At 43.5% G+C, this 14,782-nt stretch overlaps 2 protein-coding genes across 6 annotated transcripts in view; one reads left to right on the forward strand and one right to left on the reverse strand.

Moving 5' to 3' along the window:
- Nucleotides 1-9,815, reverse strand: part of DCAF12 (DDB1 and CUL4 associated factor 12) — a 36,533-nt gene extending 26,718 nt beyond the window's left edge. The window contains exons 1-2 of one of the 2 annotated variants that reach the window (XM_085212916.1): nucleotides 9,499-9,815; nucleotides 8,518-8,772 (exon numbers count right to left, since the gene is read on the reverse strand). In XM_085212916.1, the coding sequence (XP_085069042.1) occupies nucleotides 8,518-8,772; nucleotides 9,499-9,579 (336 nt within the window). In that variant the 5' untranslated portion in view covers nucleotides 9,580-9,815. Of the gene's footprint in view, nucleotides 1-8,517; nucleotides 8,773-9,129; nucleotides 9,196-9,498 lie in introns of those variants that run through there. The other variant, XM_085212917.1, reaches the window with a different exon arrangement.
- A 2,642-nt stretch (nucleotides 9,816-12,457) lies between these two features.
- Nucleotides 12,458-14,782, forward strand: part of UBAP1 (ubiquitin associated protein 1) — a 36,387-nt gene continuing 34,062 nt past the window's right edge. Inside the window, exon 1 of one of the 4 annotated variants that reach the window (XM_019611862.3) lies at nucleotides 12,458-12,530. The gene's annotated coding sequence lies outside the window, so the exon portion shown is untranslated. Of the gene's footprint in view, nucleotides 12,647-12,672; nucleotides 13,006-14,161; nucleotides 14,248-14,782 lie in introns of those variants that run through there. The other 3 variants (XM_010728351.4, XM_085213868.1, XM_019611861.3) reach the window with 3 other exon arrangements.

Here is a 14,782-nt window from a genome sequence, read left to right on the forward strand (position 1 = left end):
ACCAATCACTCAAATCTAAAATGTATCACCCTGTTCAATACTTCGAGAAAACACCAGTGAGAAAGATGGATCCACCTCAAAACAGCCGGTAAGCCCAAGGGCACTTAAAACAAGACTCTGGCTGCACAGATAAGGGTACACAGTACTGCCAGTATGAACAGCTATGCTCACCAGCCTGCAAAAATAGAAGTTGTATGTCTATATTACTGTTTCTTTGGCAGAAAAAAAAAAACAATTATGAATCCTACAAGTCCTCACCCATCACTGAACATTGAGTTATGTCAGTTCAAACATACAACAACAGTAAAGTTTGCTTATAGGTTACTACAATGGTAAACTATAATTTAAACTGCAATGATAGCAAAGTATGGTTTACACTGTCCAACAATGTCATTCACAATGGATCACTTTATAAGTGTCCAGAGGTGCAGCTGCTCTTAACAGACAAATTGATTTAACTAAAAAGAACCATGTAGCACAGGCCAACAATCTTCAGTTTCCAGGAGAAAAGCGTGCCAAATGAGCAGTTTATAAATGCTTAGCTAATGACAGTAGACAACTTCTATCAAGAATGTTTTGTGTCAACAGAATTTCTGTCATTAGAGAGGCCACATCTGGAGCACTGTGCCCAGTTCTGGGCTCCCCAATCCAAGAAACACAGGGAGCTGCTCAGAGAGTCCAGTGGAGGGCCACAGAGATGGCTGTGGGCCAGGAGCACCCCCTGTATGAGGAATAGCTGAAAGAGATGGGACTGTTCAGCCTGGAAAAGAGGGGACTGAGAGGAGATCTTACCAACACTTATATCTATAAGTGGGAGTCAAGTGAACGTGGCTGGGCTCTTTTTTTGTGGTACCCAGCAACAACACAAGGGGAAATAGGCACAAACTTCAACACAGGAAGTTCAGTATGAACATGGCAAAAAAGTCCTTCACTTCAAAGGTGACAGAGCACCTGAATGCCTTCCTCTGCAACCTCACATAGGGAACCTGCTATAGCGGGGGTAGGACATTACAATCTCCAGAGGTCTCTTTCAGCTCCTATGAATACTGTGAGGCAACACAAATGACAGAAAAGGAAATGGAATACCATAGAGCATACTTTGTTCCAAGAAAAGTGATGTACAATTGCAAATCAGAATTTCAGTAGAATTTGGTTCTCTCACCTATAGCACCCCCAGGAGAGCAGTTTATACATCTAAGTTCTTTTTCGGTGAACTCAGGAGTGTAGATCTGTTCTTTATTAAACACCAGAATTTAAATAAAACTTAGTGGCATACCTATTACTTTTTATGTATTGAGCTATGAATAACAACGTCAAATCAAAGTCTGTTCAAGTATCATGTTATTCATTCTGTAGAAAAAGATTCTATCTATATATCACTGTTTATGTGTTATATGTAGACTTACACCAACTTCAACCCACAACTCACTCTCCTTTGTAGTCATCAGTCTTGCACAGAGATCACAGCTCCTACAGTTGCTGAATCTTCACCTTCAGTTCTTTATTCTGTAAGGGAACAGCTGAAGTGCAGCCGAGCAGGAAGAGGGGGAGAAGGACACGTCTCATTCCCCTCAGTGCAGTTGAGTGTCCAGACCTACTGATGAACACTTGCATATGTAGTAGTCCTAACTTCATCCCTGAAAATTATTTGTCCTGTTCCTGCAGTGTAGACATTAATTTCTCCTCCCTTCATCTTCTTTCTTTCTTCAATATTTTCTTTCAACGAAAGATCTCAATACTTCCCCCTGCCCTCCTTCAACAGTTCCTGGTGTCACCAGCAAGTCCTTAAGCTAGCACCAAACTGCTCCTTAGGAAAACACATCTGCATTCCAGGATGCCCAAAGATTCAGAAACAATCATGCTTCAGCAATTAGAGATGCGCAGCTCAAATGGCACCTCAACAGATAGAAGGACTGAAATTAAAAACTTTCCATGTTCTCCAGTCTGACACCCCTGTCACACATCCGTGCCTGATACTAGGTTAACAAATAAATAAAAATACTTATCCTAATGTGAAACTCCTTTAATAAAGCTAACCTGTAAACTAACCAATTAGTTGAAGAACTCGGAAACATGCAATGAAGTATCACAGAGCTTCACACTCACGCTGAGTTAAGGGACAGGTTTTGAAGGGTCAACTGTATAGTTCGAAGCAGGAAATACTGCACATAGGAAGAAACAGAACATAATGCAGGCAAACTAAAACCACAATCCAGAAATGAAATAAACAAGCAATACTTGCTTACATCATGACTTTTGCATCATCTGGGACAGCACAGGAAGACAGAAGCTCACACTTACAAGTAGAACCATGAAATGCCAAGAAATCTTCCCTGTAAATTCAGCATGCAGAAGCCAAACAGCTGTTCCTAGCATTTTTGCCTTTTGGGCTTTAAAGCAGTCTAACAAGATAGGCATCCAGCTAAGAATGTTGACAACTGAACACGGTTTTATGAGTTTTAAAGACACTACAGTAAATAAGGTGTAAAATATCTGACTGTTTATGAACAAGTCCAGCTAGAATTCCAGCATGTTGTTAAATAAATCTGAAGAAAACAAAATTTACCCTGCCTTTTCCAAGAAAACTGGTATTGTTGCTACTGTTGAAATAAGTACAACTGAAAATTGCTCCCAAGCAGTCTAGACTCTTAAAGATTCTTGACAAAGGCACGACAGCTGTATCATCCATTTTTTCACTCTATGAAATGGGAATAAGAATTTTTTCAGCAACTTGTACAGAAGCTAAAAGCCAGTCACCAAAAAAAAAAAGAAAAAAAAAAAACTTTCACTAGGTGCAGCAAACACAGCAAAAAACAGTAAGCTGTTTGCCCCTTGAATGTAAATTTTACACAATTTCATTCTTCCCACTAGTAAAACATATGCATGTCAGTCATTAGCACGCCAAATAACTTGACTCTCAGGACTTCAAGCAAGGACTGCTTTGGACATCTGCCCAAAGTCCAAGCACCATACTTAATCTGTGAGAAACAAAGCCGATTCAGCTATCTTGTTCTCCACAGGACAATATTGTTCCAACAAGAAATCCTTTTTTTTAATATTCATAAGGACATCCTACAACAGTGCTGTGTCACTCTAGAGCCATGGCAGACTGATACAGCTTCATACTATATCTGTCACAGCCTCAAGTTCTTAGAATCTGGCTATGATTTCCACACAATGAAATTTCTAATTGTGTGCCTATTTTTTTTTTATTATTTTATTTTGTATTGCAGAATAGCTAGAAATTCTTTTATCAAGTAGCTCCTATACATTTTCTAAGAGGCTGTCTCCTTGCCATACTGTTTACAATGTTTCACTTAATTAATGAAGGAACTTCATTGATCAACAAGCCAAAAGCCAATTCCCTGTAACAAGGAATCAAGTATCAGAAGACCTCATTCTGAACTGCAAAATCCATTTTCTGGATGTCACTTTGTCAGAAGACTACTTTCATTTTTTTTACTTACCTTTAAGGGACAATAGTTTAGGAGGGAAAGGAAAAGAGAAGATACACATTCAGTAAATATAACTGTACTTCCCACAAGTCTTTAACCAAAAGGATTTGTCATAGAAATGCAGCAAGTAATATTTCTGCCTATACCATTTTAATGCTACATCTGATCTAGCCATTACTTCAAGAAGCATTCTGGTCATATTTACTTTAGTGGGAACATCAAAACTTTGAAAAAACTAATTTTCGTATATAGAGCAAGATTAAAAAAAATCTAAGAAATGCAATTTTCATGGCATCATGTGAAGAACACATTGCATTCTCTGCTGCTGGATTTGCGCATAGAACAGCAGATGTAAAATCAACTGAAAATTAGGGCTGCCTGTTCAAACCAATCCAAACAAAACCAAAGCATGTCACCCACAGCTACAGTATGTTGTTATTTCAGAAACAGGATAGACTCAAATTCACAAGATAGAAAGAAGACTACTTATTCTTCACATGCTGCTCTGAAATCACATAGCATAATGCACTTTTATCATTCATAAAAACATCTGAAAAAACTTCAAATAAACACACTGCCTCGCTAAAAAGAGTCACTAAAAGAATAATTCAGGGTAGAGTTTCACAGTTGGCTTAAGTCAATCTTTGGAAATCTACATGTACTTTCTTCACATACGTACCCTGCCTCACCACCTCTGTGACAACAACAGGTGTTCAGGTAGCTCCAGGTCACCCAGATCTTCTCTCTGCTTTTGGCAGAAACTAGTCTTTATCTCAATACAAAGCAGCAAGCTGACCTAGCTGACTCCTCAGCCATGTGAACACCAGTGCCAGCAAGAATGAGCAGGTGGGAACATCCTGTTCCACAAGGGCATGGCTAGCAACCAGCTGAACCTGATCACAATAATTTCAGTCTCAGCCAAGCTGAAAAATGACATAATTATCTCTAATCTTTATTTCACTAACATAACAATAGACATAAGACAATGCTTAGAGCAGTTACACTAACACCACTGCTGGTTACACCGAAAAGCATGGATTTCCCCCCCCGTTCCTCACACATTTCTCAGTATTGTTTTATGTTTGGATTGTAAACATTTCTGTTTTTTTTAAATCATAAAACGCTTCACATAAAGCTCTTCATTTCTATGGCAATACAGATTCACTAATATATCATGCCAAGCCTCCAAGAAACACTATACCTTCAAAGACTAAGTAGACCCAAACTGGTAGAACTCCTTCCCAGCTGAGATCAGAACATGCACTAATCTTAGCACAGAACCTACTTACAGGTTGTGCAGTACAATAAGCAGCAGGGGGTAATGGCCTTACACAAGTTCCTCAAAAAGGTCCAGAGAGAGAAAAACAATCAAGAATATGAAGGAACTTCTGAGAAGTTAACTGCAGTAAAAAAAAAAAAAGTGAGTTTACACTGAATTCCCATTTCCAGAGACAGAGCGGCGCAAGCAAGCACTCCAGCTGCATATGAAACTCTTAAGCCCCAACAGTTCCTGGGCATGCACTTTGATGTCACTAAACACGTTCACTGCCAAAGTCACATTTATCAGTTTTTATTTGTATCTTGCCCTCCCTGTTTAATTTCAGGAGGCTGGCAAACAGTTAATACACATCAACAGAAGGCAGAGGATGGAGAAGCAAGAGACTTCATTCACTAAAGTGCATCTTTGCCACCCACACCACACCTGGCAAAGAAGCTAACAAATTCTGGAAACAGACATAGGCATCACATGCAGCAGAGAGAAAACCTAACACTCCCAAGAGATGAGAAACAGCATCTGACTACGCTCTCACAAAACACTGAAACAAAGGTGAATTGAGGTGTTATTTACTGGTACCAGAGGTTTATTTACAGTGAACAAAGTACAGTGCTAAAGTAGAGTTACAAACTGTGGGAACATGACTTCTTTTCTCCTCCTGGGTTCAAGAAACAAGCAGTCTTTTTGATTCTTGACAGCACAGCCAAAACCAGAGGATACATTAACTTGCAAAGCAAGTAGAAATCATCGCCACCTAAACTCTACATATTCACAGACATAAGAACCATGAATTGTATCGTTCACCACTACAGATACCAAGACTAGAAGACTACAGTTATAGGAGTCGTGCTGAACAAACATGGGATCTCCTGAGCAAATAAAAAAAATCCCTAAGTAGAAACAAGAGTTGGTCATTGACACTGGGGCATCCAAAGCAGTGTGTGAATCTACCAAGGAGAAAAAAAGCTATTGAGCTAGCAATCATTCAAGCCCTAGGAAAGACACCTGAGAGATCAGAAGAGAGCAAACAATAAGGAATTTGGGTAGTTTTGATTTTTGTTTGTTCAAATAGCTTTCTGTATTTAAGGAGTTAATTTAAATGTTTTTACTCAATAAACTTCATAACTAGCAAAAGAACTACAATACATAGATCTAAGGGATTAAAAAACACAGCAAAATGATGATTTGTGCTTCTTTCAGAAGCTGCTTTATCCATCACCATTTCCTGAAAGAAAGCAAAGGGAAGAAAAAGTTCAGTAAATCAACATTTAGAGTTCTCTTTTGTTGTAAGCTTGTTTCCTCCACAATCTCTTCAGTTTCTGAAAAGCACGAATATAGCACACTCATTACAGACAGTATTATCTGAGACTTCCTGGTACCAGCCTTTGGTAATTGAAATGCCAAGATGACACACTATAAACATCTGCATGTCTCAGAGGTTTGCCTGTTTCCTCATCTGTTTTTCAAGAACTTTAAGAAGCCTGTTTTATACAAGATCAGGAAGACCTTTGCAAACATGAATCCCACTTCAGAAAATCCCAGGTGATCGCACTTGACTTTTTTGACAATTGAATGCTTGGATAGGTTCCATAATAAAGTATCTAGGAAAGAAAGTATGCACCTTTAATAGACTAAAATACATAATTTGACATCAGTTGGCTGACCAACTACAAGCATTCAAGCACTCAATGGAAGTCAGTAAAGTTTTTTCATACACAGAAGCATACTCAGTGATAATCTTAAAAATTACCCAAAATAATAAAACAAGTTATAATTCTTATTGAAAATGAACAACTGTGAGCTCTACATTCACTTTAGCATTTAGACTGACCAGTACTGTCAAATAACTAAAAGCAAAGCCTGTCTCATGACAAGAGCTTTTGGGTTTTTTTTGTTTTGTTATTACAATAATGACTACCTCTGGCACAGCACAGACAAAGGCAATTTATAAATTAACTGCTAGAAGCTCCTAGTATCACATTCAAGCTTTGATTCAAGTAACTTTTGGTTTGGTTTAAATTTTTCTGTTGCATTAGCTTTAATTACAAACAATGCCAGTGTAACAAATCCCATTAAAGTTAACAAAGTTGTTATAAATTTAGTCCCAACTTCAGTGCTTGAGAATAAGCAAAAGAACTTGTCTTTATTATGTCCCTTCCTCAGGAGATGAGAGAGAAAATCTTAGAGTGTAGTTTAACACTCCAGCTGTTGTAATATGAGCACAAAGCAACCAAACTAAAGCTATTACAGTATTCATAATTTGTATATAATCTCATAATGACAAAGCTGACTTCTGTCATCAGGACAATGTCCATCTGTAATCCAAGTTCAGCTGCGGAAGCATATACCTCATTGCAGCGTATGCAGTAGGAACAACAGTATGGCTGAATCCCTGTTCAGTTCTCTGATTGTTTGGTCACAAACAATTTTCTGCAAGGTTGCGTTAACAATGCATTTGTTCATTTATCTATGCTGCAGAAGCAACGGAACTACAGAAGTTACAGAACACAGCAAAACTGCTGCAGCGCTATAAAACCTGCAATGATCTTGCTAGAATAAGCAAGATTTTGAGAGCCTGTGTTTTAGCAGGAGTTTGTCTTCTGTTCCATGAAGGGCTGGCAGCTGATCAGCTGAGGCAATGAGCACACATGGAGAAAGAAAGCAAAGAGATTCTGCTCCAGGATTACTCCTGTTACAACACTGTTTTGTTTACACAGCTAGGCCTTGCTTCTCAAGAGCTACTGCATGAAATTCTCCTCCTGTGAATAATTACAGAAAATCTGAAATGAAAAAAATATCGCTGTCCTTTGCAAGTCAGACCACAGAGCTTCTACAAAAAAAGTCATTACAGCAAAGAAACAATCACAACAATTCATGTACTTGGAAGATTAAAAACTGTTTAATCTACACATTCCTTTCAAAATTTGGTTTCAGTAGCACTAAACAACCTGCAAAGAACAACTTTTGGACTTTATGCTAATTCAATCAGAGCTTCCTATGTGAAATCATAGCCTTAGCTGAAAAGGCCAGGCTACTAACTCCAGGAGAGGCTATTAGTTAATATGTATGATCTCCTGCATTTATTAAATACGTAATATCCCATTTTAATATTCCCTTATAATGTTCAAAATCCAAATCATCAACTTAAGAGCCTGAGGAGTTTTCAGTGTTTGCTAATGCACACAAAAATACATGAACATGAGAATATGTATGCTAAGGAGATCTAGAGAAGAAAAAAACCATAAAGTAAACAAACAAAGGATAATCCTGAATACATTCTTAGATTTAGATCAACTAGAACATTTCTACTTACTCTGAAGAATACTGGGAGTTTAAACAACTCTGTTAAACTCCAGGAGTTTAGTTCTGTAGTAATTTCTCAGTCATCAACAGAACACATAGAACACACTGAAGATTACACGTGAAAACAGAGCCTTACCAGCACATTCTGCTAGACATCATATTATTTAGAAACCAGAGGTACATTCATTAACTAACACCCTCCATCTGCAGCACAAGAAGAAGGATTCAACAACACTGTCACGCTCCACTCCGAAAAAAAGGTAACTTAACACTGTGCAGATTAGAGAGGCTGTGTACAGATACAGGTCTCAGTCCGTTTCATAGCCATATGGACAGAGCCATGTTTTCAGATGAGAATGGGCCACAGTTAAGCCTGGTTCCAGTTACTTCCTAATATTTTCCTTGGCAGCCTACATAGATTTCCTCAGCATGAGGAAAGAGAATTAAAGAATGGAGGAAAGAAGCAAGAGAAGTAGCACTTACTGTGTTGCATTTTGTCCCGCACACCACTTGCCGGTGGTTCAGCCACTGGGAGGCAAACACTTTATTGAGGGTTCCGAGATGAAACTCCCTCTCCTTCAGGAGGCTGGGAAGCTGCTGGGCTGCATATCCATGCAACAGGCGGTGGTAGCTGGACTCATTCTGCATCCAGACCTCCCTGCCTTTTAGGTAATACACCAGGGACCGCTTCACTGGAGGAAGCCGCTTCCTTTTGTGCACTGAATGATCCCATCCATACTGTGGAAAACAAACATGGAAATTAGATAGAAAAACGAAAAAAATAGTCTTCTGAACTCAGATCGCTTAAGTCTTCCAAACTATCCATAAGAAATCATACAAGATCAACACAGAAGTGCTAGTACAGCATTTACTTCATAGAATTAAACACATTTCGCTTAGGAAGTGGCACTGCAGTGGTGCCAGACACTCCCCGCCAGTTCAGCACCGCTGGAGCACTGGATGCTAAAGGAAACACGAGAAACCTGAAAAAAAAAAAACATTTTAAGCAGCTGAGAGCAGCCCAGCCTCCTCCCCGGCCTCAGTTTCACCGCAGCGAAGCACAACCACACGGGGCAGGGGCTGCTCGGTACCGACCGTGGCGTCCACAGCTCTCTTGCGGCCGACGCCAGGCTCCGTCCGCTGCATTGCCGGGACCGGGGAGCTCTGCCCGGGACGCGGCCGTTACGGACACAACGGCCGAGCCCAGCGGGGCGGCGGGAGTTAGGCGGGAATCTGACGGCAGCGGGTGGGCGATGCCGCCCGGCCCGGTGCCGCGGGCTGTCTCCGCACTCCTCCCCACGGCGCACCGAGATCCCTCAACCCCCATTTCCCTTCCTTCAGTCCCGGGCTCCGCAACCGAGCACCGGGGCGCGACGCCCGCCGCTCGGGGCTCCCCCCACCCCCTGCCGGTGCCGGGGCTCGCCGTGCACCCCGGGCTCAGTTCGCACAGCCCCCTGGGCCTACCTGCTTCCCATAGAGCCCCCCGGGCCCCGCGGCGGACGCCGCCGCCGCTTTCCGCTTCCTGCTAACTGTTTTCCTGGCCATAGTAGAAGGAAAGTGAAGAAGAGAGGCCGAGAGCCCGGTCCGGACCCCACATGGAGCAGACGGAGCAGGCGGCCGCCAGGACACGGGGCATTAAGTGCCGGCAGCCGTGCCCGGCCGCTCTCTCCGCCGCAGGCCCCTCCGGACCGCCCTTCACGACATCTCCCCGTTTTACGGCAGCTCCCTCCGCCCCGCCTGGCAGCCGCGCGTCCCGGCACACGGACGGCCAGCGGGCACCGCCTCTCTCTGCGGTTGCCAGGCGACGTGTTCTGGGCCCGAGCGACTCCCCCTGGTGGTGGCGGAGGCTGAGGTGCGGAGAACGGGGAGGTGGCGGGGGACTGACGGGCCTGCGTGGCGGCGCGGAGTGAGCGGCCTCGCTCGGGTCCTGCTGCGTCTGTCCGGAAAGATTCACTTCCCTCGCCCTGCTGGCCACGCTGCTTTTGATGCGGCCCAGGATACGGTTGGCTTTCTGGGCTGCAAGTGCACAGTTGTCAAACCATAGGATAGTTAAAACTGAGATCATATAGTCCAGTCATCAACCCGTCATGTCCATACCACTCAACCACGTCCCTCAGTGTCACGTCTGCCTTCCTCTCAAACACCTCCAGGGGTAGCTCAGGGATACCACCTCCCTGAGCAATCTGTTCCAGTACTTATCACTCTTTATGAGGTTAATTTTTTCCTAATATCCAAACCGAACCTTCCTTGGCACTACTTGAAGCCATTACTTCTTGTCCTGCTGCTGGCTCATGCCCACCTTTACATGCAGCAGCAGCCCCATTTTTTTTTGGCAGGGATGTGATCTATTGTTTTCTCAGTTTGTACTGATACTGGGGGTTGCCATGACCCAGGTGTGAGACCTTGCACTTCGCTTTGTTGAACTCCACAGGATTCAACAAGCTTGGGGCCATGACCCCTACCTTGGGGTTCCATGACCAACCTCCTTCTGGTGAAGTACGTTTTTCTAACACCCACCCTGACCCTCTTCTGATGAAGGTCCATGACGTTTCCTCGGGTCCTGCCCCATCACTCTGCATTGAACACAGTTTGTAATGCAGCCTGTGTTAAACCAGCTGCTGCGCTCAGGCCCTCTGTACACACTTGTATTTTCACCATAATTTAGTGCAAGAAATAATGCAGTTGATGTACATGTTGCCCCAACGGACACTCCTACAGCTGTGGGTTCATGAGGTGCGTGGCTTTTTCCATTTCAACATGTCATCTCCTAGCTACCAAGCATACAATAGCTCTTGTTTCAGATTTCAAGATGCTTTCACCATCCGGGAAAATAGGTCATCAATCTCTCCTTTGTACAGGTAGGAATACTGAAAAGGACACTTTCAGGCTGTAGGCTCCAAATGACTTAATGCATAGAGACAGTAACACTGCTGAGAAAATTAAAAACAAAAGGGATTTGTGTTGTGAATGGTCTATCTTCAGTGGCATCTCCATAGATCAGTTCAACATTAGCTCCCACAAAGACAAATTACACAAGCATTGAAGGGGAAGATGGTCAGATATTTACAATTTCATATACGTCTGCCTTTTGGGATTCTATAAATAAACATAGCTGTTACACTAAAAATTTGTTTAGTATGTATGTATGTTTTTCTTTGGCTTAAAAATTCAATACAAGACTAAACTGGAAGACTTTGTGTATTTCTTCCAAAATGTGGAAAGTCAGTACAACTGGGGATGTGACTGGACTGTCCCCTTGTACTCAGCACTGGAGTGGCCACAATTCGAGTGCTGTGTTCATTTTTGGGCCCTCTCTACAAGAAAGACATTGAGGGTCTGAAGGGCAATGAAGCTGTGAAGGGCCTGGAACACAATTCTTATGTGAAGCAGCTGAAGGAGCTGAGATTGTTTAGTCTGGAGAAGAGGAGACCTTATAGCTCTGTACAGCTCCCTGAGTGGAGGTTGTAATAAGTTGGGGTCAGCCTCTTCTCCCCGATAACATCTATAGGACAAGAAATAATGGCCTTACAGAAGTTCAGGTTGGAAATCAAGAAAAAAATTATCTCAGAAAGAGTAACCAGGCATTGGCAGGGAGGTGGTGAAGTCATTGTCCCTGATGGAGATGTGGCACTGAGAGATGTGGTTTGGTGGGTAGGGTAGTGGGTGGTGGGGCTGGTGGTTGGACTAGATGATCTCGGAGGTCTTTTCCAACCTCAATGATCCTATGAATGGCCTGCTTTCTGTTTAAGGACATCTTTGAGGTTTAGACAGATCTAACAAATATAGTCAATACACTGTTACTGTTTAGTGCAGAATGGATATGTTGCAAAACAAGTTGCATTGATAGTTAAGCATAGCAGAGGCACAGGCTCACTATTTCTTTAATTTTAAGCTTCTGAACCTTGGTGGGTAACACCTGTGAAGTAGGGGCAGGCTTTGACAGGCAGACCTTTTAATTATTGGCAGCCTCTTAATTAACAATAGTCTGATACCAGCCAGGGCTCACGGAGGGCCCGGTGCGCTGTCGGCACTAGGAAGCACTTAGTCATTTCTACTTCCTCATGCTGCTTTAATGCTGAGGTAAGTGCACGGAGCTCCTATGCACTTTTTGCTCTGCCTGCAGCGGCAGCAATTAGAACGGAAATAACCCAAACACAGCAATCTGAAGGGAACCAGGGAGATGGATGCGGTGAGAGCAGCCACTTCTGAATCCCTCACACAGAATCAGCTAACGCAGTATTTCCCTGGCTGGCATTTATTTCACGTTATCATCTAGAGAACCCAAGCACCGCTAACAAAGCCTCACGGGGCGTTCAACCCCCTCAGAACGAAAGACGCGCGAACCGACCGCACCCCTAGGGACTCCAGCAACAACCCACCCCCGTCATCCCCACAAAAACATCGCCCCGCCCCGCCCCGCGGTGACGTCACCGAGGCTGCAGGTGACGCTGCGTCGTGACGTCAGCACGTCCCCGGGGCGGCGAGGCGGAGGGCAGGTATACAAGATGGCGGCGCCCGGCGGCCGGACTGGAGAGGGCGGTGCGGTGCGGCTGGTGTAGGGCCGGGCGGTGGGCAGGGGCTGCGGGGACTGTTGCCAGCTAGGGGCCGGCAGGTAACGAGCGGGCGTGGCGAGGGGAGGGGGGCGGCAGCGGCGTTTCACCATCCTAGGCTGACGGGCTCTGGTTCCCTTCCTCCTGTTGAGAAGCTCCGGGCCGCGGCCCCTCCTCGGGCTCTCCGCTCTTCCGCCGTGCCGGAGCTCCGCCGCCGCTCCTTCTCGCCGTCCCGCTGTGATTCAGCAGCAGTAGGGCCTGGCCGCGCCGCGCTGGCGATGCCGGTGTAGGGCGGCTCCCGGGGCAGCGGGGTCAGACCCGGCATTGCTCCTCTCGGTGGCTCTTCGTAGTTCGGGCGCCTGCCCGAGTGCTTCCCCGCGGTGAATTTGCTTCCTCGGGGCTGTTGGAATTCGGGTAAAGGGTGAGTGCTCACCGGGGGAAGATAGCTTCCTTGCTGCGGTAACCAGATCTTATATGGAAAGTCCTTTTCTTCTGGTTTGGATGGGCTGAGTGCTGCGTGCGGCTCTTGTCGAGCTTTCCTTCGGGTCGGTTGTTTATCTGTGGTGCCTGCATTGTGAGAACCGTAACACTCAGCCCTCCCCTTGATGTTATATATCTGCTCTATTCCCTCGAGTCTCTGCAGGCTGAAGAACTGAAGTCTTGTTTACTATATGGGTGGTAGCTCTCTTTATCTCACTTCGTGCTCGTTACCTATTTCTGGATCGTTTCCAGTTAGCTGTTCTTCTGAGTTGAAAGGAGGGCTGCATCTTCTGCATTTGAGATGTAGACATACCATGGATGTACACCATAGTGTAAGAATACTTCATTTTTGTAGTTTTTAACTTCCTGATAATGCCTTGTGTGTTGTTAGCCCACACTCACTCAGATACTTTTTTAACGCTTCGATGAAGATACTTAACGTAACTTGAGGGTTGTTTTTCTGATTTTTGGTAGCCCAAAATCTCTCATTTAAAAGGAAAGTTAGGATTGTTTCCTTACAAGTAAGAGAAATTACAATAGTTGGAAGTAAGTAATTGCTTGATAAGGTGTTTTTATTCCCCGTATCACTTAAAATCCTAGACAAGACTGAAGAAAAAAAAAAACACAGAAAAAAATGGAAAGATTCTGCCTCATTAGAGCAGAGATAAGCAGGTGAATTCTGGCACTTTGCTTTATGACAGATATAGCTGTTGTTTGGGATTTGATAGAAATATGGTTGTGACAGTGTAAGTATTTCGATGTGGATATTCATAGATTACAAGCATTGCCAAATTACAAACAGCTCTTCCTTCAGACTTCGGTGTCTTTGCGACTGATAGAAGATACTGGCATGTCCCCTCTTCTTTTTGGGTGAATAGGCTTGGCAGGGAGGAATCTACTCCAACTTGTGGTCAAGAGTGTGAAGGAAAAAGAAGAAGACGTGGTTCTGCCTCATCTTCCATGCCTAGTCATCCTTGGAGTGTGGAACTTTTATCGTAGTGCAGGCACTCCCATAACTGCTTACTTTCTTAGAGCTGGCCATAAAGACCTGACTTCTCTGAGTTGCAGCAATATATATATATATTTTTTTTTTTCAGGAAAAGGGGAAAAACATTTTTTGATGCATCCTTTCTTCTCTGTACAGAACAGAGCAATGTGCATAGCTCTGTGCTAACTGAGGAAGGTATGTATGGCAGTGGGCTGATGTATGCCAGACTGTATGCTGTTAGGAGAGTGTTTGTTTTCTGCAGTATGGCAGTGGTAGTGTTGCTGGATGACTTCAGTTTTTTTCTGTAAAAACTGACTTGTAATTTGTAAGTGCCAGTGATATTTTGGAGCACCACTGCAAAAGAGTGACTTAAATCTTTTAGACAATACATCGATTCTAAGAATAGGGGAAGAGAAAATAAAATCTTTAAACTTCATTGTTGCTAGCTCATGGATTTGGTCTCAAAAGCAAAACTGAAAGTGATTGCTCCTTTTTCTTCTCATTGCTGGATGTGGCCTGCAGTATTTTTTTTCATCTCCTGCGCATGCAATATGGAGCAAAGGAATCAGGGCGGAAGTCACTTTTTCTAAGAAAAGAGATTTAACAAGTAAAATGGAAACTGAAACACAGTTACCTGGAACATCATGCAGAAAGCAGGGAAGTCTTCAGTATAAGATTTATGAATGAATAATGAGTAAGTGTTATTTTCTCTTTAACAGACCTTCTGTTT

This window comes from Meleagris gallopavo, chromosome Z (assembly GCF_905368555.1).
Source record: "Meleagris gallopavo chromosome Z, MGAL_WU_HG_1.1, whole genome shotgun sequence".
NCBI lineage: Eukaryota > Metazoa > Chordata > Aves > Galliformes > Phasianidae > Meleagris > Meleagris gallopavo.